The sequence below is a fragment of the Cyprinodon variegatus genome, unplaced genomic scaffold (assembly GCF_000732505.1).
Source record: "Cyprinodon variegatus isolate N-32 unplaced genomic scaffold, C_variegatus-1.0 Scaffold314, whole genome shotgun sequence".
NCBI lineage: Eukaryota > Metazoa > Chordata > Actinopteri > Cyprinodontiformes > Cyprinodontidae > Cyprinodon > Cyprinodon variegatus.
The window spans coordinates 247,558-266,401 of NW_015150767.1; the positions used below are offsets into that span (position 1 = coordinate 247,558).

The 18,844-nt window shown below is 37.3% G+C and overlaps 1 protein-coding gene across 1 annotated transcript in view; it reads left to right on the top strand.

The window, feature by feature from the left end:
- pik3c2a (phosphatidylinositol-4-phosphate 3-kinase catalytic subunit type 2 alpha) overlaps positions 1–18,844 on the top strand; it is a 63,112-nt gene that overhangs the window by 17,991 nt on the left and 26,277 nt on the right. The window contains exons 3-4 of the mRNA XM_015384490.1: positions 11,737–11,828; positions 13,637–13,797. Of these exons, the coding sequence (XP_015239976.1) occupies positions 11,737–11,828; positions 13,637–13,797 (253 nt within the window). The remainder of the gene's footprint in view (positions 1–11,736; positions 11,829–13,636; positions 13,798–18,844) is intronic.

Sequence of the window (18,844 nt, forward strand, 5' to 3'; positions counted from 1 at the left end):
AGAAAGTTGTGGATAAAAGTGCAACACGTTTTGTTTATGCTAACAGCAACATGACCAACATGTCAGGCTAACCCCGAAATCCCTCATACTCCGTCAGCAACCCCCTCTCCGCCCCACTGCCGGACCGGCTGCTCAAAGCAAAGCCTACAGCCTCCACTGTGGCTCCCGTCCGCTCCGCTCTGAGTCCCTTGGAGATCATAGAGGGCATGCGCGAGATGATTAAATTCAAAGCAGCAAAACATACGGAAATGATCCAGGGTTTCCGCGGATCATTTAAAATAATTACAATCCATTATTTTTTGAGGGAGTTTTTCATTAATTTCATAAATTTTTATGGGATTTCGGTGTAACAATCAACATATATCGAACCGAACTGAAAACCGTGACCACGAAACCGTGAATTTTGTGAATCGTTCCACCCCTAATATATATATATATATACATACTAGATACTACAATAGCTAGAAATAGAATGCTGTCGTAAAGTTCATAATTGCTGTTGGACAGAAAACTTTGTTTTATAGAATGCAAATAAACTTTTTTATGAATTAATGCCTTACTTTATAAAACAGCATCTCACAAAAGTTGTGAAACTAGCAAATCTAGTTTAAAACATCATATTGGATCATATGGCAGACAGAAAAGCTAACAAACTGTCCAATAAAGGAATGGTTTTAGACATACAAGGTTTCCATCCCAAAGCAAACACTTCCTATTCACTATGAATTATGCATTACACACAGATCAATAAAATCTTCATTGCTCCAAAAAAAGCAAAGAGTAAAAACATTCTTCTTTCTACTTTGCCAATTTTGGCATTATTTCTGATAATTTGCCCCTTGGTTACTGCTGCTCAGGGGTCAAAGTAGATTTAAATTCACAAGATTTTGATATTAAAAACAATACAGAGAGAACCTACATAATTGCCTTGTAATGCCATGGAAATCCAGACCTGAATTGAATGAATATGCTAATTAAAATGTTGAAATATTTAAAGGAAACATAGAAAATGTTTTAATGACAATAAACAGAAACATTTACATCATATTTAAATAGATAGAAAAGAGAAACAATGAGAAAGAAATATTCAAAGATCTACCTTTTCACCTGGCTCTTTATACAAAAATAAACAGGATGCAATGAAATATTTGCTTTGGATATAATTTAGGGATTCCTTTTGGTAGAATTTAAAGAATGTTTAGTATCACCTCTTCTGAGCTGGAAGAAATAAAATATTTATAGTTAGACGAAGGGATTTTTTTTTTACGCTTGGCAGAGGATGATCAGCCACATATAGTTTGAGCCATACTGCTGAGAGCGAACCATCAGAGTGGAGCATAAAGTGCATACTCTGAGCTACACTCGTGCAGAGATGCATTTCTGCACAAGCTCAGCTGGAAGAGCAGAGATTTTCAAAGTTGAGCTCATAGTACCGTACCATTCCGGCTTATTTTCTCCCCTGCTGCTGCTGCCATGATTCATCTGCGGTCATGCAGAATGTGCAGCGCTGCACGACAGGGGGGCGGCATGACCAAACAGGACACATCAGTACAGCTGATACTTAGCACAATGCTTCGGTTTAAATGTCTGACCGACCCGCTAATTTTTATTTAGTCTTGTCTCGTCGTAGAAAACTCAAACCTATGACTAGTCATGTTTCAGTCATCAAAGATCCATGTTTAGTTTGTCAGTTTACGTTATCGTCATGAAAAAAAGGAAAGTTGACAAAATAATTTCATCATCGTCATTGTTGACAAAAAACAACACTGATATCAACAGCCTCTGCTGACTCTTTAGAAAACTTTTAACAGTAATGAAAATGTTGACTAGTCAATGTGTGAATTTTGATCTGTATTCATCAAAGGACTTTAAAAAATAAAAATAAAACTTTTCATCTTTATTTCCTGAAAAACTAAACTAAAACATTAACAGGCTTTATAAATTAGAGTTTTTAACTAGTATACAAAAATAAACCCAAATGATTGATGATCTTGAGTCTGATTGCCTTTTGTTTTGTGCTTTCACCGGAAAAAGCAATGAACCACCAGGAATTCCTACAGGGTTTTTTTTCTTTCTTCCTAGTACATAATGTTTACTATGAAGTAAGATAATAATGTGCCAGAAGTTAACAAGCATAGAAGATATTGGGAAGAATATTTTGTAATTTTAAGGTGGACTGAGCAGAAGGATGTGAAACACAGTAAATCAACTTGACTTTATATTTTATATCTTGAGCCCCACCCCCACTGCTTTCACTCTATTTTCATCCTTATACGTATGATCTTACGATGTGTAATTACGTCTTTCCTGATAGTTTAGTGACTTCTCCCCACCTACTTTGTCAGTTTTACCCTCTTTATCTGAAGGTAAAGCTCAAGTAGATGATGATCTTCATTCAAACAAATCCCTTTATCTATAGTTCAGTCAGTCAGGCATCCGTCTGAAGGCTTCTCAAACAGTCAACGCCTAAAACACGCCTGTTCAAATCTTTGCTTTATTTATTTATTTTTTTCCTTTAAGCAGCCCTGAAGTTCTTGCATCGCTCACCACCCTCTGCCATGTCCGGGTTAAGAAAGACAGGTTGCTATTACTCACAGTTAGTTTAGCAGTCTGGATGCATAAATGGTTTTTACCTGAACCTAATGATGTAAAGCATTCTGTCAAATCAAATTAAGACACCTGAAAACACAAGCTTCTGGGTTTTTAAAGTGGAATTTTGATTCTGTGGTAATCTGAGGTAATGCCTTAGCAAGCGGCTCTGATTTAAGATCAGGATGGGTTGAGCATGTGTGTGCCTGTTTTCTCTTCCACATTTTTTTTTCCTGAATTCTTGCAGGCTGATTTTTATCTGAGATGACCCATTTTATCACAGTTTGTGCTGCTTAACCGTAAAAGTGAAACCTGTGGTTTGTGGATGTGCACTGTACATATTTTTTTCTTCTTTTTTTTTTTTTACATAACACCCTCTCGTCCCCCGCTCGCTTCGAGACCTTCAGAAGCTTTCTAACAACGCCTCCACAGTACAGACTTCGCCCCGTTTTCTTTGGTGATAGTTTAATTGCACACCATGAACAAATGTGAGAACCTGCACCTTAATTGATTCTCACAAAATGTCCTTCCAGTGGGCAAATGCAGGGTTAATTATGATGCAGCTTTTGTTTTTTTTAATGTGCTGGAAGTAAACAGAAAAAGTGTGCAAATAATAAAAGAAGTATAATCCATACTATAGCTTGTAATACAACAAGAAAAAAATACATTAGATACTGTTTCATCATCCGTTTGTCCATAGTAGTCAGAGCTTTCAACTTATCTCAGTAAGGGTGAGTTAGATAGCTATCAGATACTTCCTTTTTGAAAGGAGAAGTAGTTCTGCTTGAGGAGTAGTTGGTTCCCCTGATAGAAACTTTACAGATTGTTGCAGGCCCTTTCTTTTAAGCTTAGCTGTCTATAAGCTTTGCTTTATATATGCTGCCAAAAATGTATTGCTGATGTGAGCTGCTGCCCCTCCAAAATCCATTAGTGTTAACATCCTGTCAGGGCTTTCTAGTGAAACGTCACTCAGCATTTCCTACATGGTTTAACTCTGTGAGAAGAAACCTTAAATAAAAGGGTGGGGAGGCATTAGGCCATTGTTCGATTGTTTTTAGTGTGGCTGTATATTTTAACATTCTTTAATGCTTCTCCACTTCAGGGTGTTTCTGTTTTCAGGATCTTTTTCTCTTCCTCTACTGTAAACCTGATACCTGAGGAATGATTTGGTGGGATTGATTCAGATTCAACACCAGGACTCTGGATATGAACTGATCAGCCTTATTAGAGGTTAAAGGCTGCATGTTTCTTAAACACACATTTGCTGCCCCTTTGCTATTTATGGCAGCAGATGTGTAACAGGATAAAATGATAATATCTCACACCCAGCAGAGTAGAGGTAAACTTTATTGTTTCACAGACTTCCCTTTTATTCAGCTCTGGAGACTCTAGCTTTTCTCTGGCGCCTCTTCAAAGGAACGGTTGGATTCAGATTCGGCAGACGTCAACATCCAGTGAATATCTAATTCCTTTTGTCTAGAAAAGAGTGAGCTTGATGTTTGGGGCCTGAATTTTTTAAGGACTTTTATTAAAAATCTATTTTCCAATTATGAATCGATTTTTGTATCTATATATAAATATATACATACACATAGAGACCAAAAGTTTGTACACACCTTCTCATTCAAAGAGTTTTCTTTATTTTCATAAATATGAAAAGTGTAGCTTCACACCGAAGGCATCAAACCTATTAATTAAAACATGTGGAATTATATGCTTCATAAAAAAGTGTAAAACAACTAAAAATATGTCTTGTATTCTAGGTTCTTCAAAGTAGCCACCTTTTGCTTTGATTATTGCTAAGCACTCTATTTGCATTCTCTTGATGAGCTTCAAGGGGTAGTAACCTGAATGGTCTTCCAACAGTCTTGAAGGAGTTCCCAGAGATGCTTAGCATTGTTGGCCCTTTTGCCTTCACTCTGCGGTCCAGCTCACCCCAAACCATCTCGATTGGGTTCAGGCCCGGTGATTGTGAAGGCCAGGTCATCTGGTGCAGCACCCTATCACTCTCCTTCTTCATCAAATAGCCCTTACTCAGCCTTTTTAGGGTCATTGTCCTGTTGAAAAATAAATTATGGTCCAACTAAACACAAACCAGATGGAATAGCATGCTGCTGCAAGATGCTGTGGTAGCCATGCTGGTTCAGTATGCCTTCAATTTTGAATAAATCCCCAACAGTGTCACCAGCAAAGCATCCCCACACCATCACACCTCCTCCTCCATGCGTCACGGTGGGAACCAGGCATGTAGAGTCCATCCGTTCCCCTTTTCTGCGTCACACAAAGACACGATGGTTGGAACCAAAGATCTCAAATTTGGACTCATCAGAGCAAAGCACAGATTTCCACTGGTCTAATGTCCATTCCTTTTGTTCTTTAGCCCCAACAAATATCTTTGTTGCCTGTCCTTAGCAGTGGTTTCCTAGCAGCTGTTTTACCACGAAGGCCTGATTCACATAGTCTCCTCTTAACAGTTGTTCTAGAGATGTGTCTACTGCTAGAACTCTGTGTGGCATTGACCTGGTCTCTAATCTGAGCTGCTGTTAACCTGCGATTTTCTGTGGCTGGTGACTTGGATGAACTTATCCTTCGCAGCAGAGGTGACTCTTGGTCTTCCTTTCCTGGGGTGGTCCTCACATGAGCCAGGTTCTTTGTAGCGCTTGATGGTTTTTGCGACTGCACTTGGGGACACTTACAAAGTTTTGCCAATTTTTCGGACTGACTGACCATCATTTCTTAAAGTAATAAAGGCTACTCGTTTTTCTTTACTTAGCTGCTTTTTTCTTGCCATAATACAAATTCTAACAGTCTGTTCAGTAGGACTATCAGCTGTGTCTTCACCTGACTTCTGCACAGCACAACTGATGATCCCAACCCCATTTATAAGGCAAGAAATCACACTCTTTAAACCTGACAGGGGACACCTGTGAAGTGAAAACCATTTCAGGTGACTACTTCTTGAAGCTCATCAAGAGAATGCCAAGAGTGTGCGAAGCAGAAGGTGGCTCCTTTGAAGAACCTAGAATATAAGACATATTTTCAGTTGTTTCCTGTTTCTCTCATATGGAATCGCCTTTAAAAAACGAGGCCAACATCATCTGCTTCACAGCTGATTTATTTAATGTTTTAATTGGTTCGCAGGGAGACGCTGATATGAGGGGTTTACAACATTCTTTAATTTGCTGGGGATTACCTTTTGGTGGTGGAATAAAGGTTTACTCCTACCTTTTGCAGCAATGGTTTTTGGTTTTACAAATTAACGCCATTTGTTCGACATCCTCGGCGTGAAATCCAAACCACTGACGTATATTGCTCAGCTGAAACACGGCCATATTTTGTTTGGCGGTTGCTGCATTGTGCATGTGTGCTGCGCAGAAAATAATCCTGTTTGGAGGAGGGGTTTATGATGCATTCGAAGTGTGTGGGGAAAAATAAAACTTTTAGTAAAATATATGCAGACGGCTGAATGTCGTCATGTGTATTTGTACTCAATGGCTGCGATAATCATTTTAACTATCGTAAAACTCGAGATACATCGAGTATATTCGTTATATCGTCCACCCCTACTCTTGATTAAAGAACAAAACTGAGATTTCTAAGAAAAAGGCTGCTTTGTTAATTAATCGTTAGTTGATCAGTGTGATTAACCAACTGTAGATTAATTCATGAATTTATCACTGACATGCTTAGTTAACATTTAGCCTTTCCATTGTGTGGTTTCGACTGTCTGGTTCTAACCTGTCCCTTAGCTTTAGAGAAGGGTTTATGTGCTGTGTGGTTAGTTTCACACAGAACTCTTAGACACAGACACACATCAGAAAAACTCATTTATGCATGCAGATATTTCCTGCATGGGAGGAAATATTAGGAGAGAACCCACAAAGATCGATGTAAAACATAGAAACTCCAAAAAGAAAGAAGGAGAAATACAGGATACTGATAGATAGAAATGCAGGAAGAGTCCTAGTCAGGATTTGAACCCAAGGACTTCTTGCTGCAAGGCAGCAGATCTAAGAACGGTGTCACATACAGCATGACACAAGCCAAATGCAGCCTGATTATCACCTGCTCTGAACATGTAAATAATTTATTGACTTTGTCACATCCAGACGGATTAGTTGGAAATCTAATTTTCCTAAAGTCCTTTGAAGACTGTTTTTAATTTATGTACCCATGTTATCTTTATTTGTATCAAAATCAGTTTGATGAGCTGAAAATGTGTGCGGCAAAAAACAAAAAAAACAACTCATAGATGTTATGTTTTCACAGGAAAGCGGCCAATAAAGTGATATTGTGTCATTTCTCAGATTGGCTGAGGAGTTGCACAAGAGTTGTCTTCAGTGGACTAAAAGGTTGAGTCGACCCAGAAAAAAATACCAGGAATAGTTGAACATTTGTGTCATTTGTTTAACATTTTTGTTCAACATATTTGTTCTGTTATTGATTATCTCTCACTTTAGAACAGAATTTAACAATCCTTTCCTGATAAGAATTTAGTTTGTTTACAGTAATAAGGTCTGTTTTAATGCCAGCACCATTGGCAGGTGTAAAATGTTTTTTGTTTTTTTATCGCTGCTCTCTTATCTGACTAGAAGAGAGTAACTTCAGTACTGAGGACAAGGTTTGAAATTGAAATAGTAAAATATATGTAGTTTATTATTTCAAAAAGGGTATGAAGCTTACTTTAGCAATATGTCTTTCATAAAATAGCCATATATTGAAATTACATTTCCTATTTTTACATAGTTGAATTTTTAAAAACACTGCAGACTAAAAACTGGTAGGATTATAAATTTCAGATATGCTTTAGATTGAAAACCTAAACGTTTTCTACTCAGTTGACAAGTGACATTTGAAAAAATTAAAAATCAAACTTCATGTCCGTATCTTTCACAGTGATGATGTGTTCAGGAACGCCTTTGAAGCGAATATTGATTCTAATACTTGTCTTTATTTGAACTTGCATTCCCCTTCCTTTGTTTATACAGAGAGGATGCTCACATCCCTCTAAAGCAGGAAAATATTCAATCACATAACAAAACCTGAAACAGGATTCTATCAGTCATAAACAATGATGAGATGGTTGATGCCAAGATTGATGATGTGTAAAAATCTGCTCGTTTAGATTGGCTCATATGACGTCTGTTCCGGTCAAATGACTAATCTTCCTTCGCATTGCACAGCGTGTTCCCGGTGTTACAGTCTGGGTTCTGACACAATATCGGATGTGGAGAGAAAAGATGACGGTTTAGTCACAATGTGTGAATCTAAAGGAGCTGTTCTCATCGCTCTGGACATGCCACATTCCTACTTAGTGTCGAGCAGCAGATTAATGTTTAGAACAGAGACGCTTCCTTCTAACTTATAGTGACACCTTTAAAGTACTGCCATCCTGGTATTTTGTTGCTCCTACTGATCCTATATTTTTTTAACTGCTCTCTCCCTTTTTTCCCCTTTTCTCCGCCTGTGTTGCTTTCTGTGGCTGCCCGTCACATAGACGTCTTGTTCTGCAAGATTTTTTTTTTTCTCCCATTTTGTCACGTTTCAGTTAGGTCTGAGTCTCTTGCAAAAGATTTTCCAATTCTGAATAGATTCTGATATTATCCCTACATCGATTCATACCAAAAATTATTAAAAAAATTTTTTTTTCCACTGTTCTTACAGCCGTTGTTAACTATCAGAAACACAAAGCAAAAAAACTTCAGGCTTTTTAGCACTTTTTCCAGTCTTCTAGACCTTTGGTCTAGATAATTGGAACAAAGGGACTAAACTCTGCTTCTCCATGTTTGGTTCTAGTTCTGGGTGGACAGGGTAGGCTGGAACTAGAAGACCTGAGTGGTCTGGGAGGTTGAACCACTGACCACAAATCTGTTATAATCAAATCTCTGATCCATTCAGTGATTTATAGACTATCAGGATGATTGTAAAATCTGTTTTCTGAGCTACAGGGAACCAGTAGAAGGACTTCAGAACTGGGCTGATGTGCTCTACTTTCTTAGCTCTAGTGAGAACACTGGCAGAAGCGTTTTGGATCAGCCGCAGCTGTCTGATGGATTTCTACAAAGACACTGTTGCAATGATCAGTTCTACTAAAGATAAATGCATGTAAGAGTTATGTGGGATCTTGCATAGACATTAGTCATTTAATCCTGGAAATGTTCTTCAGGTGATAAAATACTGACTTAGTAGCTGCCTTTATGTGCTTTTATTTTACCTCATGTCTGAGTACATCATGACACAAAGAGTAATCAATGGTTTCTAGCTGTAGTATCTGAAAGTGTGAGATAACTCTGGATCTCTCCTCCTTTTTTTTTCAGTTGGAGAAAGTTATAGCTCATCCACATATTGATCTGTTCTTTGCATCTAGACAATGCTCTGATGGGTTTATAGTCACCTGGTGACATTGTGATGTAAAACTGTGTGTCCTCTGCATAGTTATATTCTTGTTTGCTATGATCTGAGCTAGGAATAGCATGTTGATATTAAAAAGGAAAGGGCCCCGGAATTAGGGGTGAAGCAATTAATCAGATTCATTGTGATTAATTGATTATTGATATAATCTTCAACCAATTTAGTAATCGTAATTGAACCTTCCCTGAGTCTGTTTGTGCCGCTGCAGCCATTATTACAGCCAAAACAGTTTTTGGATGCGAAAACCTGTCTGCTGTCATCCAGCAGTCATTACACTGAGATTACATTACTCAAATTTTTTTCAACCTGTTTGCTTGCTGTTGATTGTGTTTCTGGCTCTCTGGGTTTATTCACACCTCCTATGTTTGGTCAATTTCAAAAAGGCCAGAGTTGATCTTGCAGCGTGCATTCACAGACTCCTGTCAAGAATTTAAATTCAAATGTCTTAAAAGTCATTTCTGTCCAGGTGGAGAAACGAGTGAAAATAACCTTACCAAATGAAAGTAAAATAAAGTTTGCATTAGACCCCACCACACAAATGGACCAAATGATTTGCATGGTGTGAATCCATCCGTGGAGTAAACATGTCTTTACCCAAACTGTTCTTCATCAGTATTTGCTGCTCACTAATCATGCTTTGAATAGATTTTCTCTGCCCATTCATCCTGTAATAGAAACATTGCGTATTCATAGCTTTCTACTTTTGGTAATTGGTTGCCATAAGATCTGCTCTCTGTGATTTGATTATACAGAAATAAAAACAAGATAAAGCCTGACAGGAAGGCCTTTGAGGCCTTCCTCTCCAAAATGCCTCATTTTTATCACTTATAAGGGAATAGAGAACACTGTGGAAAATTAGATTCTGAAGCTACTACTTTTATTTTTAGTTCTCTAACCCTTTCATGGTGAGGCCAGTTACCAGTTGTATATTTTGGCCATTTTTTTGAGCTCTAAGTGAACCTAATGAGAGTCTAAACAAGGAGCAAACCACTATCAACATTCTGCATGTTTGTTTCATCCACTCCTCTGTCTTTGCTGCTCTCTCCGGCTCATTTGGGATGGTGTCAGACAGATTTTCAAGCTGTGACTAAACACTTTTGCAGACAATCCAGAGCCAGTAGCAGGAAGGGGCGGAGCCTACACTTCTCATTTCCTTTGCCACAGGAAGCACATTCCAGACAGCAGTAACAGTCAGAAAGTAGTAATGATTTCTAGCCTCCAAGAATTTCTTAGAGTAAATCTTAAACAGAGCTGTTTTAGGATTAATTACTCTTTGTATGAATGTGCAAATGTTCTAAATTTCTGAATCTTTTATTTGAGTGCTGCTTTATTGTATTAACATCTTTAGAGCTGTAATTTAGAAGAAAATACACACCCAGAAATTGTTAGGCTAAGTCTTGGTCACTCCAAAAGATTCTAACAAAAAAGATCTGAAGTGTGTAAAATAATAATTATTCCTGATGTGTTGTTCACTCTGTAGGATTTATCGCGTTAAGGAAGTTTTAATAAAACATTCCTCTTCATCTGTCTTTTAAGCATTAAAGCTCCTCTGACATTGACCAACTTTGCCCTATGAATGTAGATATATATGTTTATGTAAGTGTTTACTTTAGGTCATTAAATAAATATGTATTTTTCATAGAGGTCGACATAGATTTTTTTTTTTTAAATCTAGATTAATCTCACCATAATCTTGGAATTAATCTAGATTAAAATGGCTCATTTGAATTCTGCCAAAGGGATTCATGAATAACAATCAGAATTACTTTATTAATCCCTAGAAGAGGGAAATATAAGATTGTAATACAAGTAAGAATAACATAAGATAAGGATACAATTAAAATCAGATTAGCACAAGAAGAAAATAAGATAAGGATGAGAATAAAATAAGATGAGGATTGTGCTACCTAAATGATAAGTAAAAGTAAGTCTTTGAACAGGTTTTTGAAGCCAGGTGGCACATTAGACCACAGCCTCATCTCCTGTTTGCATCACATAGTACCACTAACCCAACATTTTCAAAAAGCGTCCCAATTTACCCACATTCACCAAAGCAATCATCAAGAAGAAAACATAATGTTGTGGGAATCATTCGTGGTTAAATGTAATTTAAAATTATATAACATCTGCCACTTAAAGCGAAGGAGTGAAGTTTCCAGCTGGCATCGATGAGGTGTACAGTATCAGCGAGGTAGTTGTCATTATAGATAGATGTCCAGTGGTGCCCCATTAGTGCTAAACATGTCGCCTCAACCAACTTCTCATCTTTAGCAGCTTTCTCTACGGTGTGCTGGTCATGTATTCTCCTCATGATAGGTCGCCTCGCAGGTAGTTAGTTACATGGGTCAACTGTAGCCACCTGGAGAACAAGCTTGTCGCCATGGTCATTCTTAAAAATAAATTTTCTCTTAAGCAAACCTAGGGGGTTTATAGCTGCTTCCATGTTGACACGTCACATTTGATGTGTTAGCAGTAGGCCTACACACAAGACTGATTTGTTCAACCCCCCCAGATATACATCAGTGCTAAGTCATAGCTATAGACCCAGCTCCCAAACCAACTTTGAGAATAGATTAACATCAAATTTTTTTTATCACCCGATAGGAGTCTGGTGTTAACGGCCGACCACCAATTTTTTAGTTTTGCCAAATTTGATTTTTTTCCTATGTTTATCTGTTGTGTTTTTCTTTTAATAGTTCTTGTGTTCATTATTCTGTGACTCCTTTGCTTTGTTAGGGTAAGGGCAAAGGTTTGGTGAAGAACAATGTGCTGGAGGAGCAAGATGCCCAGAACCTGGAGATTGTTGCCTTTTGTAAAGACTTGGGAAGGTAAGATGAAATCACTTCTATCAGCAGTACAATAACATTTCTACAATATAACTGCATGTCGGATTATATTCTATATTGCCAAAAGTATTCACTTTGTCAAAAAAAAAAATTTACTCTTTTTTTTTTTTTTTTACGTGTTCATGGAACTTTTAAAAGAAGTTATTTTTTTCATACAGAAATATTTTTTAATTAATATTGTTTGTTTTTATATATTTATGCATTTTAAGGGACAGTTCATCCCTAAATGCATGTTAAACTATAATTAGATGTTCCAGGCATTATTTTTAGATTTTACTTCACATTAGCCCTGCTTTTGTGTCTAAAATGGCCTCTTTGGCACCCACATTAGGTTAAAAAGGAGTTACTGCATCCGGTTTTTGCTACTGGCTGAGGCAGGGGTGTGATTTAGCAGGACTGGCATCAGCAGCTCTATCGTGGCTATTCGCTTAGAGACTAACAATAAATTAAAAGATTTTCTTACAATCGGAGAAGAAAATTTCACATTATTCAAATAATGAAAATATTAAATGCATTAAATTGGATAAAACCTGTCTGTATCATCTTTCTAGTCTAGTATAAGGGACCCTAAAGCTCTTTAAAAAAACATTCATTTTGATATTTCTATGAAATGGAAAATATATTAAAATTAGACCGAAAGGAGTTTGCCTTATCTTTGTAGTGCCAAATAATTTGGCATTCACTTTGTATCAATGGGTCAGAAGACATAACATTGGTTTATTCTTGATTATATGGATGTTTGGTTTGGATATTTGAGGATGTTCTGTATTAGAACCACTGTATGTGGGAGGAGAGAGCAGTGTCCATAAGCTCTAAGCCAGAAGCTCAAACCGGTACACTCAGTGTTGTGGGATCTTCTAGAGAACCTTCCTCTGTTCCCCCCATTTCCTCTGTCTCTAGTGAAGGTGGTGGAGAGAGATCATCCAACTCTTAATATAGTTCAGTCACAAAACGATCATCACGTGGATTGTTCTGCTCACCATGTTTGTGTCGCTGTAAAGTGCCACTATCAATCATAGTGCTGCCTTCTATTGGGAGGATGTACATATATTATAAGCGGACAGAAGAAGAAGAAATCAAAATAATAAATAATAAAAAAGCCACAACTTTTGTTTACATTTTTAACAAAGTTCTGAATTCCCATCTGTAATTTAAAATGCTAATTTTATCAACAGATAACTAAAGGTAAAAATCTAAAACGATAAATCATGAAACCAGCATTTTGTTTGCAATCCATATGTAAATAATCACAACCTTGAATCAGTTCAAGTATCAAAATGCAGCATCAGTGCTAATGGGAAAATAAGAAATAAAACATTAGTTTGTCTGTAGTAAATTAAAGGATGAAATATAGCAGAAACTTTTTTTGCTTCAATTATTGAAGCGTTTGCAAATGGCAAATTTCTAGATGCATGTGCACTGGTTCTGCACAGCATTTCTCCCCACAGTATTTGGTTTGGGTGGAGCTCTGATGAGACCGTGCTCACTGCATGTGCTTTCACTATGAACACTTATGTCTGACAGCATCTCCACATCCTGGGCGGTCAATTAACATTTGGAAATGTGACATAGGAAAAACTTTCTTAATATTTGATCAGATAAGCTAGGTTTCAAACCATTTGCCTCACCTGGACATTCTGCTCTCAAGTATTTACATTTTAATTCTTCCATGATTTATCTAGAGGCCTATTCCATATCATCTGATTAATGCACCAGGCGGGCTTTTTCCATGCTGTTCAAGAAGACAAATGTATCTAAAAGTAAATGTGTTGATTTTCTTTCTCTTCCAGCCTACGTTCCAAATTCCCTCACAGCGACATAGGAACTAACCCTGGCTTCGTCCTAAGCCCCGTCATCACGCAGAGAGAAAGTGGAACCGACAGCAACTGCTCTGTCAAGGTTTCTATTGAAATCCCTGAATCTCAGCAGCCTGTAACTTTCACCTGTGATGGTAAGCATCTCACAAGTTAGCATGAATCAACATTTTAACCAGTAGCTTTCTTTGAATCAGTTAAGGAAAATAAAAATGAGCATGAGTAGAAGTTAAATGTTGGGATGTGGTATGATGTATTATTTGAATGTTCTAAGCTGGTTAAGTCTTCAAGAGATGTCAAAAAAATCTCTAATTTGATGTTGTTATTGTGACACTTGCCAATATTTATGCATTGTCAGATATGCTGAATGCCTAATACAGAGATGAAGCCATCTTGAGACATTTTCTCACCCTTTTCCCTTTAATTGTGAGGAGTTTAGATGTCCAGTTAGGGATGCTAGAAAGAAAGCACAAGCCAAGCTGCCAAATAACTCCTCACTCTTGTTCTTTATCTTTCCTGCTGTGTTGTTTCTTTGTGGAAAAATGCATTTTCTCGACAATCAGTCCTCAAACTGCATTGAGGTGCAACCCTTAGCAAAGTTTGCTGTGCTTCATCGTGTTTTTCAAAAATTGTGAGGCAGATAAATAAAATGTACTTGGGTTTATAAACCTCTTACTAATGCAGATCTTAAAAGTGTGGCATGTATCTACATTCTAACCTGCTCCAATGCCTCTAATTAAATCCTCAGGTGGCCAATTGAGATCAGAGGTCTCCTAGTTAGCAAGCAGAGTTTATTTAAACTGTTCATATTCAACTCTACAATAATAACCAATTCCCTGCTCTACCTCTGTGACCGCTTAATTTATGTAACCTGTTTTCATACTCTATTGTATTTCCTTCTTTAGCTTGATGCATTTTTAGCAGAAAGGATGAAGGTACCAATGGTTTAAGTAACTTTGATAATTCGTTGCTTGTGCTAACATTCTTAGTAATAAAAATCTCTCTGTTTCTGATGGGCCTCTCTGAAAAGGCCAGCTCTGACTACACCTCATAGTAATTATAGTCCCTATATTCCTCCATCTACAGTGCACCTGATTCATCTTTTAGGATTGCTGCAGTCTGTCCAGCTTTGCTTCCCTTTCCACCTAAACATCACTACCCCACTCTCTAGCTAAAATCAGTTTCCCTGTTTCTTTTGTTTTTATTTAGTGTAGAGCAGTTTTGTCTTCAGCAATGTGTTGACCCACATTGTTGAGGTCTGCATTTGTCTAATGGGACAAAAATCCTCTCTTAGAAACAATGGGCCTCAGTTCTGGCCTTCATGAAGGGAAGTGAAGACATCCAATTGAAATGGGTCTGATTCTGCATTTTTTTTTCTGTTTATCCTTTTTTTTAATTTAACTTTATCAAACAGAGGTTTTCAAATCTCTGTTTTTGATCTCTTCTTACAGTTTCTTTAGTTTTTTCATATCAACTTGTATGAGCTGCAACTGTGTCCCTAATTGTGTAGAATTGTTATTTTTGCAAAGGACAATAGAACCCTCCCTTCTCTGGCTGATTTTAAGATATTATCGGTTAAGTTACAGTGCAGAAAAATAAGCTGCAGTAATCAAAGATCTTTGTGCAAGTTTTTATACAGATCTTGCAGAAAAGATTAAATCTTCATGAGCCATAAAATGCTGCTGGATGTGAGGATTCTTTACATATTGTGGCTGAGGAGAGGAGAGAGGAAGGCGGTGCACTAATGAAACATGAATTTGAAACATGAGACATGAATTTATAACAAAGAAAAGCCAAGGACATATTTCTAGAAATAGTTTGGAGAAGTTGCATAAAAACAATGATTTTAAGCGTAATGGAGAAGACGAAAAGCAATGATGTAGAAGCTGGGTTATGTGCTACTGGCTGCTATATAGAAATGTTTGGGATACAACAAAACTATCAGCTTTTTTATAGCTTTTTTAGAAAAAGCAAGGACTACTGGCTCTAAGTTTGTTTTTTTTTTTGTAAAGGCTGTGAACTATCAGAAATATTTCCTCTTAAAGAAGAAGATTTATTGCAAAGCTTAGAGTTTGTTCAGACACATTCAGCTTTGATTAGATCCTGGAAGGCTGTATGTTTGTTTTAACTTGTTGGGTAACATGGCAGCAGTTATCTTTGTTAGATGCAGCTGTGGGCAGTATTAAAATATTTGATTATTCAGAATAAAAAGAGGATGATAATCTGCCAAAGCAGATAATGTTCTTTATCATTCGCACACAAGAAGGAGTCCCTAAGGAGGGTATGGCACTGTTCAACTGTCTGAAGTAGATGGAATAATAATCAGTGTTTCATCTGCTTAAAACTCCAACTTTAGAAAGAATTATATAATGCACAGTCTAGAATTATGTGATTTGTTTTCCCTTCTTTGTTCTTCCTCCCCATCCTTCTTCACCGTAGCAATAAAGGTGACTGTTTGGGTGTTTAGATTAAATAGGAGTTTCCCTCCTCTTATAAAGACGACACATATCAATACTGCTTCTGTTTTAAATATTTATATTACTGATATTGCAAATTATCTTTATTAAATTTGTTATTTTTGTATGGAACTCAGAATGTTGTACATCACTCTTATGACTTAATATGTTTGCCTTTTTTATATTACCTTGTAAACAGAATTTATTAAAGGCACACCGTGGACTCTGTGACCTAAATAGTTGATGCATATGAGTTATTGTAAATGATTCCTCAGGCCAATATACAGTACTTGACACTATTGATGCTACGAGCGGGGGTCCCCTCTTAAAATAGAGACTATGTAAGTTGGGAGAAGGCGCACAGTCGTTGGCCACGTCATGTGACCTGGAAGAACATATCACCACAGCCACAGGTTGTTATATCGGTTCTTAGAGCTTTTCCTCTACTATTTTTCCGCCTGCTGGACTAGTGGTCATGTCATCAGCAAGGAAAAAGTTTAAACCTTCTGAGGAGGCTAAAAAGAGAAAACGTGAAAGAGATCGTGTACGAGTTAAAACAAGAGTCGATCTTGGAAAGGAGTTTATTCGTTGGCACAGGCTGAAAGAAGAAGCCGGATATAAAACCGATTCTCTTTTCTCAACTTAATTATTAGACTGGTAAGTTAGCACTTTGCTCCTAGTATACAGTAATATATCTTTATTACTTTTGATGTTTAGTAGAAGAAAAATGCAGGCAGAGAAAGCTAGCAGGCTACAAACAAAAGCTAACCGAGATGCCCCATCCAAACCAGTAGCTGATCACTGGAGCTCCACCACTGGTCCTATACGCGGCGTGGTCCGTTCTGCCCCGGCGGTGCTCTCCAGAAAGCAGCAGCGTTTCTCACGTCCTCCGAGCTGAATCTGGGCGCCTAGCACGGTACCCAATCAAAAGACACGGGAGGCTGGCCGAATGACTGTTTGTTGACTTTTGTGACAGTGCCACCAGGTGCGCTAAACATGAAAGTTATAAATTTAGTGCCCCTAGTGGCCAAACCTTACAGGATGTATGCCTAAGTAGGGCTGGGCGATAATTCAATAATGATATATATCGATCGATAGACGTGTGGCGCAATAGAAAAAAACAGGGTCGATAAAAGTTCGATAAAGAAAAGCAGTTTTCCTTCCTTCTCATTGTAGCCTATCATGTAGGTTTATGCTAGTCACTACTTCCTCCCAACCAATCACAATCGCGGACCCAGGCACGCCGTCACCAAGCGCCGCCCTCTCAAACCACAACACAGAGCACATGAAGATGTCGCAGCAGGAGAGGAGGAGGAAATTGTTCCAAAGAAGGGTTTTTGTGTTCGCCAGTATTTCGGTCATGGCAAGTCGGACAAAAAACAAACCACAGTCATCTGTAAAATGTGTCGGGAACCAGTGAAAACGAAGTCTGATAACACAACCAACTTTTTTTTATCATCTCAGCTGCTCACACCCGCAGGAGTACGAGCTGTGTAGGCCCCGACGCGGCTCTCCTCCGAGGAATCTTCGGAGGAATATATATATATATATATATATATATTCATTCAGTTCGGGGCACGTAGTTCTAACAATTGAGAGAAAATGCTGAGGGGCCAGCAACTTCAAAGTAATAACTCAGGTAAAAGCAGGAAACTAAGCTGAACCATAACGAGGTGCCCGCAGCACCTCTAGAAGAATAGGGGTGAGAAATAATACCCCATAGAAATGCTAGGCTAAAGGGTGAGTTGATTTGGGTTTTTGTTCTTGTTGAGTGAAGTTTACATGGTAGCCTAGTCCTACAATCTTTTTAATTACCACAAGCTGGTGGTGTACTATTCCCACCCAAATAGGGTATTCTATTAATGTATTTGTTATATTTATTTTGGTCACTTTTCTGGTCACTTTAGTTTATTCTTTGTCAGTATTTAATAACATAACTCAGGTCTCTTAAGTTATTTTTCTTTAAAACAATTCTTTAACAGTTGGTTAAATAAATATTTAAATGGAAGTCTGTGTTTGTGTTCTTTATTAAAATTAAATCATTTAGCAATATCATAAAAAGTCCAGGCAGAGTTGCACATAAAATATGGTTTCAAATCTTTTCAATAATTATCGATATCGATCAGTATGCATTTTTTTTTTATTGATAATCTTTTTTTCTATATCGCCCTGCCCTATGCCTAAGTCAAAATTGAACAAAGTTAATTTTTATTTTATTTTATTTTTTTTTTAATGGATTTTTGAAAACAGAAAAATATTTACCCAGAAAATGGCTCATATCACATTTAGCTGTTCTATGCAAGTGGACAAACACGGTTTTGTTTTTGTCCTTGTTGGGCGTCCTAAGTAACCCTCAAGTTTTAAAATAGAACATGATATGAGGTTTTACCCTCTAATTTAAAGTGCTGGAGTGTTTGAGAGTAACTTTATTTTCAAGTCTTGGCTCAATTTTTCAACTTTTTATTTAAAGGAAATAAAATCTATTACAATAGCAGCTATTTGAAAACAATAACTAGTTAGTTTTTCTTTATAGGTCATGTTTTTACTTAGGGAAATTATTTTAACTTTATCCCTTTTATGTGGAATTAGTTCAGATTGTGTTTGTTTGCAAGGTTGTTTTTAGTTTCACTTTATTCAGGTAAACTCCCAGAAGGCATGATTGAAATACGAGCATTTCTAAAAGTATAATTTGTTCAATTTGTTCTGGTTTTGCATTTTCCAGTGAAAG